We start from the raw sequence: 7,918 nt of genomic DNA on the forward strand, positions 1-7,918 counted from the left end.
AATGTGTGCCCTTTTTGGCATTTGTGGTTTGTTTTCTTCTGATTTGTTAATGGTATTTTGGCTAAATGAGACAATGTAGTAATTATAAATTAATTCTAATTCATACTCCTTATGAGTTTAGGAACAACACACCACCAAGTCATGTGCTAGTGTTACTATGTATGACAAATTGACAATTATGTGGCCGTGGATGGCTTGTGGTGAAGAATCACATATAAGAGATAAGTGTAATTTATTTTACAAGATAAAAAGCTATTTTACTCATTATTAATTGATTTTGGGATGGAATATTTTTGAACTTGTAAAGTGGACATTATCTCCTCCTCGATGGTCGCGGCCCAAGCCATGTACGAAACTAACATGCTATCAGAGCCCAAGGTTTACTCCTGGGTTATGAGGCGAATACGGGTCCGAAAGGCGACAACGTTTCCGTCCGACGAAAGGTGAAACTCGGCCACTATCACTTTGAGAGGAAGGTCATATATGCGTGCCCAGATAGGAAGATGATATAGCGAAGTATCCGTCATCTTCCCTTATGTATTTAGGTTCGTTGAAACACCATGTGAACTTATCAAAATGCCACGACTGCCCTTCAATAACTAACCCTTATTTTATTCCGTTCATCCTCAAACCAAAAGATAAACATCTTCTCCCTAACATCCAAAACGTTTTCTATCACTTTGCCCTTCGGATTCCACAACCTTAACATCGTATCAACGCGCACATTAATCATCTTCGACGCCCATATTTTCCCAACAATAATAAGCTCCGCCTTAACCTCCTACTTCTCCTCCCCACCAACATCCCAATCGAACACCGCTCCACCATCGCCCTCACTCTCCCCCATCACCCCTTTCCCCTTACTACAACTTCCTCTTTCCATACGTAATCCAAAAGAAACACAACTAACAATAATCACAATTCAAACAACATAAAATAATGACCCTAAAAATAAATAAACACTAGCACAAACGAAAACGCTAACACAAATAATAATTCGAAGAAACAAATGAGCACAGCGACACAAAACCTACATACCAAAATCGTAGAGATCAGCCTTGAACAAGAAGAAAAAATCGAAGATTAAACTTTAATGAAACTCCCATTGAAATCTTAGAAAGACTTTAACTTTGCGTTTTTTTTTTACTTCAGCACAAATTCTCATTTAAGACAGTCAAGTAATATTTATTTTAAAGGTGAGACAAATATCTATTTTCCAAGCATTTCTCTTTTGACTTATTTAACATATTTGATCCGTTTTGACCTTAACGGATATATCCGAGAGACTAGTTGTTAAGAACCCTAATTTTCTCATTTTACCGCGCTTATTTTACAGATTTCACTTCACAGTTCACACCCTTGGAAGTTCCACCTTTCGAACACCGACTACAAGCTACGCCCTTATTTTCGACCATCAACAATCTCAGCAGGTAAGAACCCTAATTTTCGACTTATTTTTTGTTTGTAATTAATTAAGGGTTGATTTTGAGTTTCTTTTGGTATGTAATTAATTGGAGATTGAATTAGAGCTTTTTTTTATGTAATTATTGGGGATTGATTTTGGTAAAAACCCTCATTTTGAAATTGAAATTGCTCATAACTGGCATTTGCTTTGCTTGTGACTAACATTGCTGTTTAGAAGAAGTAGGAGTCGAAAATTAGGCGTAGTCGGTGATCTTAACAACTAAACAAAGCTAATACTCGCGGCTTAGTTGAAATTTAGGATGGTTAATTTACTGCTTAACAAGGGAAAAAGGTAAAGAAGGTAAATTAGGATTGTTATCAAGATTGTGGTTGATGTATTTTTATGGTTAATTTTGCCAAATTAGGTAACTCACCATCCCACATCTCACTCGTTATTTGTATTCTCTCCGTTCCGGTCATTTACAATGGTTGTTAATGGGTGACAAATGAATAATTGTGGAGGTGGAAGATTAAATTACCCATTAAAAACATTCTTAATATGAAAAGGTAAACAAATGAATGAGACACCAAAAATGGAATAGGTAAACAAAAGACTAGGACGGAGGAGTATGTATTTTTATGTTTAATTTCTGTTTTTATATTTAGTTTTTGGTAATTCATTGAATTTCTGGTATAACTTTTTTTCGTATTCAATCTTAATTTGATTGTTTAGTTATTTTGATACCCTTGCCTCTGATTTTACCCTATAATGTCTCCATTCTCCTACTTTTCGTATTTCAGCAATGATGTTTATTCAATTGGGTATTTGCTGAATTAGGCATTAGTAGTTGATTTAATTTCAATAGATATGTTCTAGGGTTTTAGCTTTCTGCATCTTAAATTGTTAATTATTGCCAAAATTTAATCTTAGTGATAGCAATTTATTATTCTGTTCTGCGGTTTTAGGTTTCTAACCACTCTTATCCCACCATTTACAAGGAGCCCTTGAGTTAATAGGGCAATGTCGTCGTCGTTGTATGTGTTTCGTGTGCGCTCTTGTTTATTAAAGGGGGGAGCGAGGCGATATGCTTTTCAAAACTTTTGTTTTGTACAAGTGCTCTATGTAGTTCGTTTATTATGTCAAGTTCTATTCTGTTTTTATAGGCTTAAACCGAGACTGACAACACAAGGCAGAAAATGTTGGCAGCAAAAAGTCTTGGAATCAATAATCTCTCTGTCTCGAACAAGTCATTAAAGTGCCCAAGCTACGATCCTAGTTGCTGTTCACCTTTCAACAATGCACGTCCGCGTATTAACAAAACATGTGCACCTCGGCTGGTGTCAACTATAACTTCATCCCTTTCATTGGACGATCTTAGCCCCGCTCAGAGTCGTGTTGATATTCTTTCAGAGTCTCTCCCATACCTGCAAAAGTTCAGAGGGAAAACTATAGTTGTCAAGTACGGTGGAGCTGCCATGAAATCTGAGTCTCTTCAAGCATCGGTTATTAATGATCTTGTACTTCTTTCTTGTGTGGGTATTCGGCCTGTTTTTGTCCATGGAGGTGGTCCCGAAATCAACTTCTGGCTTGATAAGATTGGCCTTAAACCCAATTTCCTCAACGGCCTTCGGGTCACCGATGCATCCACCATGGAGATAGTCACCATGGTTCTTGTAGGCAAGGTTAACAAACATCTAGTCTCTCTTATAAACAAGGCAGGGGCCACTGCGGTTGGCATGTGTGGCATGGACGGCCGTCTATTCACGGCTCGCCCGTCCCCGAGAGCTGCAGAACTCGGGTTCGTTGGCGAGGTCGCTAATGTGGACCCCTCTATTCTCCGTCCCTTGGTGGAGAATAATAACATCCCCGTCATCGCCTCCGTGGCAGCTGACGACAAGGGCCAATCCTACAACATCAATGCAGACACCGTGGCAGGTGAGCTGGCAGCTGCATTGGGTGCTGAAAAGCTAATATTGTTGACAGATGTTTCTGGAATTTTAGAAGATAAGAATGATTCAGGTAGTTTAGTTAAACAAATCAACATTGCTGGGGTAAAGAAGATGGTAGAAGAGGGAAAAATTGCAGGTGGGATGATTCCGAAGGTGAATTGCTGTATAAGGTCATTGGCTCAGGGAGTCCGAACTGCAAGCATAATCGATGGTAGGCTTCAACACTCACTATTACTCGAGATCTTGACCGATGAAGGGGCTGGAACCATGATTACTGGTTAGTTGCCACTTGCCATCTTTGTTCGAGTCTATTGTTGGTCAATTTTACTCATAGTCCGTTTCGAAGAATGTGAAATGAATGTTGACAATTTTACTCAGACTTCCAGTGTTCGACTCGAGTATTTTACGAATAATCATGTCTTTTTTTTCTTCTGGATCTCCTATGATTGGGATATGGTGTCTTTGATACGCTGTAAGGTGCGAATTTCGCAATCAAAACCAAACATAAGAAAGATTTAGACAATAACATAGACCATTAAATAAAAAATCTTAATGTTAAATTCATTCAATTAGATTACACAACTAAAACATTTAGTTCAGTTTTATCAATAAGACGACATACAGTTATGGAACTCTACACGATTTCTTTAACGCTTAAGGCCCGATGTGGTCATGGAGGATGAAGAAGTGTTCGGCTTCAGGATAACGAAACAACGTCGACTGTTGACCCGAAACGTAACAACTTGAATGAAGTCGTTTAATTTCAGGTTGTTCTCATTCAAGAAACTAGTCCAGCCACTTGTGATAACGAATTTATACCCACTGCCTTTGTAGTTCCATCGACTGAGCGACATTTTGTGAATGTTGTCCGAGCAAGGTCCCATGACCTTAACCACAACCACAGTCTTCCTTTTTCCGTTACCTGGCCTTTGAATTTCAAGCCAGTTAAATTCGGAATCAGTCAGAAAATTGGTCATAATTTTCTTATAAGGGATTGACAACCGATCTTGGTGGCTAAGAATATCAGCCATTTTAAGCGTCTTTTGAATTACCAACTTCACTTCAGTCATACCTTTGAATTCCGGATTATTCTTTACATAGTCGGGAAGTAATTTTGAGGCGTCAAAGGAACTGCCCGAGGACTGTCCAACTAACTTCGTCCTTGGGTCAAAAGATCGACAACTGTTTTTAATTCTCGGGCAAGAGGAAGCAGCAGCAGACTTTCTACTGAGCGGCGGTTTAGACTTGTTAGCCACGTCAGTTTTCGCTTTCTGACGCTTCTGAACAGAGAACTCTGTTAGTGGTGGCGTTTTGGGTTTGAAACAAACAGCACTTTCAACTTTCTGACGCTTACCGTTAAGAGCATCATCACAAGCGACATCACGGTCTCTCTTTATTCCGCAGAAGCGCTTCTTGGGTGGAAGGCCGAGAAGAAGCTTGGCTTCTTGTTCTTCTTTTTCCTTTACGAGATCATCTTGCATTGTTTCTTGTTTCCAAAACTTCAAAATCCGTTTCTTGATTGGAAAAATCTTATAATCAATTTCAGTTTTCGGCTTCTCCGAATTAAGCCTTTCTTCCAAAGCAACTTCTTCTTCATCTACCGGAGGCAAATTTAGATCGAACATCACCATTTATTGAAATTTTGTTTATGCTACTAATAAGAGATTAAGTTAAAGCTATATAATAGCTGAGATTGTATTCGGAAATATGGAGGACGAGGGTGATTACTTATATATAATGGTATGAGGTAATTAAATTCCTAATTAAACTGGAATTGGAAATTTGGATATTATAAAACTTGGTGAACAAGGATAATATTTGAATTCCAAAGTCATAGTTATTTGGAAAGCCGGTGAAGCTTTGTTTCCTAAATTCGTTTCCCGCCAATATTACCGTTATTATTATTACGGAAAGTTTTGTAGAGTAAGAGGGAGTATATATAGTACAGTATATAAATAGATAAGAAAACATTGAATCACCCAAACTCCTCCTTGTATAAGAAAATCAACGTCTACCCTCGATTAATCTATCCTTGTGATCGGCTTGCATCTTTCCTTCCTCAAGGTTTGTTAAAACTTGTATGATGTTGCGTTCATGTCTATTGGATTTTATTACATTTTCATAAAGAAAGTTCCCATTTTTTTTTCAAGGACTAATGGTCGATATGAGTGTTAACGAGGTTCTAGTTGACGAACTATTGATAGAGATTCTGAGTCGGCTTTCTTGCAAAATGGCCATCCGTTGTAAGTCTGTATGCAAACATTGGAACTCAATTATTATCAACTCCTGAATTCGCAAAAGGTCTTATTGGCTTACAAGTTGGTTGGAAGGGTCCAGAAAAGCTGAGCATCACCGAGTTCAGAAAATGGCATTTAATTATAACCCATGTAAGCCATCCTCTTCGGGGGCTGCAGTGGCCAGGTGATAATCGCCCTAGCTGGTAGTCGAACCCGGGACCTCTCAACTCCTGCATTTCTGCAAGCTCCAAGGTTTAACCCGGCTACCACTGAACTAGCACCACTTGGTTATTGTTTTTCAACTTTATTTGCAGTTTAACTTACGAACAATGCTTTGTTGTGGCTATTGTATTAATGCAGGTTTAGGGTTGTTCGTGCATTTGGATCTTCGGAAGATTGGGACCCTGTGTTTGATGTGGATGTCTTTTCATCGGAGACCGGTGAATGGACTAAGAGTTGGATTTCACGAAGCAAGGTGTACACAGAGGGTGGTACCTATAGTATTCGACCCGTCATAACCTATAATAACAGACTTCAATTTCAAGTAGGTAGGAATATTGTTGTGTATGATCCTTTTAGTGATAGAGTATGTGGAGATGTAGATCCTCCGATTGAGGCAACCGAGGAAGATACACTTTTGGACGGGTTCTGTTGCTCTAATGGATTCCTATGGGCGTGTCAATTGAGAAACCGAAGCTCAACACTATACATCTGGAGGCTTATAGGAGGAGACCAAAGCCAAAGGTGGAATTTGGAAAGAAAAGTTGTTCTCCCTGTACACACGAGATCGAGTACATTAGGAGAACAATGCATGCAGTATGGAAGAGTGCTCACCCTTGATCCTAATAATCCCAACATAGCGTATTTATGCGTCAATCATCACGGTTTAATTGTGTTATGGGACTTGGAAGTAGGGTCATTGGAAGTTATTAGTAAATGTAGGCCTAAGGGTAACTTTACTTGGGCGAATACCAAATTCTTAGATCTTCCACTTTGGCCCCGTTCTATTCCAAGTTTCCCACACCCAAATACTCAATCACTCTCGTAATTAATTCATTCATGGCTTAAGAATTAAGATGTACATTACTTTTAACATATTGACAATCGACTTTGGAAGAATACAACAAATTAGAGTTGGTTATTTGTACAATTCGTATCCATATTATTTTAACTAAATGATAAGTTATGAGTTTAAGACATGACTAAGATATAAGCCTGTCAAATTTCGACCCGACCTGACCTCATCCATTTTTTCAAGGGTTAAAACTCGAAAATCTCGAGCAGTAACCCGTTCGATATGGAAGGAACCTGAAATGACCTGTTAATTTAAGTGAAACCCGACACAAACACGTCGACCCGTTGAGTCAAAGATAAACTAAAATAATTTTTGTAAAAATATTAATATTTATTATATGACATATTTGAATTAATAATTTAAAAATTAAACATTGAATATGATACTAATTGTTGACCCACACTTTGCCCCTAATAACTCGACCCATAATCCGTATTTGAACCCACCGTACCCGACTTGTATGTTCTGACCCGCCCAACTCGTTTGATATCTATAGACAACATAAATGATATATAACTCCACTTAAATGGGGTAAAAAATTATCGGGAAAATAGTATCAAATGAAGCCCGCCTTTCTACCCTCGTATACACATTAAAAAGTTATCGGAAAAAAATAATAATAATGCTTGTAAAATCAAATTGGTTTGGGTCAATTACGCGGGAGACGGGTGATTTTAGGCCGGGTTAGGTCAATATTGGGTCAATCAAGGTTCGGGTCCAGTCTAGATCGTGTCATGTCAATTTGGGTTTCAAGTCATATTCAGTTCAGACATTTTCAAGTCACTTTCGAGTCTCAGGCCAACCTTATCGAATCCGATTACCCGGGTCATGTTAGTTGGGCCGCGGTCTACACTAGACCAACCCTATTAATTTTAGTTTATGTGGAGGAAAACGAGTGGGAAATATTCATAACGGTAATGCTTGTTGGCGGGAGAAAAATAGATGAAAAATGCAACAACATGTCGCCGGAGACGAATTTAGGAAAGAAAACATCACCGGCTTTCCAAATAATTCTACTTCTACTATTACTATTACTCTGTAATTCAAATATCCTTGATCCCCAAGTTTTACAATTTCCAAATTTCCAATTCCAGTTTAATTACGAATTTAATTACCTCATACCAGTATATATAAGTAATCACCCTCGTCCTTCATAATTCCAAATACAATCTCAACTATTATACAGCTTTAATTTAATCTCTATTATTTACTACAATAATCATCTTATTATTAGCATAAATAAATTTAATAA

General features: G+C 38.1%; 1 protein-coding gene across 1 annotated transcript; it reads left to right on the forward strand.

Moving 5' to 3' along the window:
* The first annotated feature begins 1,292 nt into the window (after positions 1 to 1,292).
* Positions 1,293 to 3,790, forward strand: LOC141622195 (uncharacterized). Its single transcript, XM_074438249.1, has 2 exons — positions 1,293 to 1,430; positions 2,569 to 3,790. The coding sequence occupies exon 2, from the start codon at positions 2,602 to 2,604 to the stop codon at positions 3,634 to 3,636; it is 1,035 nt and encodes a 344-aa protein (XP_074294350.1). The 5' UTR covers positions 1,293 to 1,430; positions 2,569 to 2,601; the 3' UTR covers positions 3,637 to 3,790.
* The last annotated feature ends 4,128 nt before the right edge of the window (positions 3,791 to 7,918 follow it).

This window comes from Silene latifolia, chromosome X (assembly GCF_048544455.1).
Source record: "Silene latifolia isolate original U9 population chromosome X, ASM4854445v1, whole genome shotgun sequence".
Classification (NCBI taxonomy): domain Eukaryota; kingdom Viridiplantae; phylum Streptophyta; class Magnoliopsida; order Caryophyllales; family Caryophyllaceae; genus Silene; species Silene latifolia.

Excerpts from the sequence above, each read along its gene's own strand:
- LOC141622195 (XM_074438249.1), top strand. The coding sequence starts at position 2,602 with ATGTTGGCAGCAAAAAGTCTTGGAATCAATAATCTCTCTGTCTCGAAC.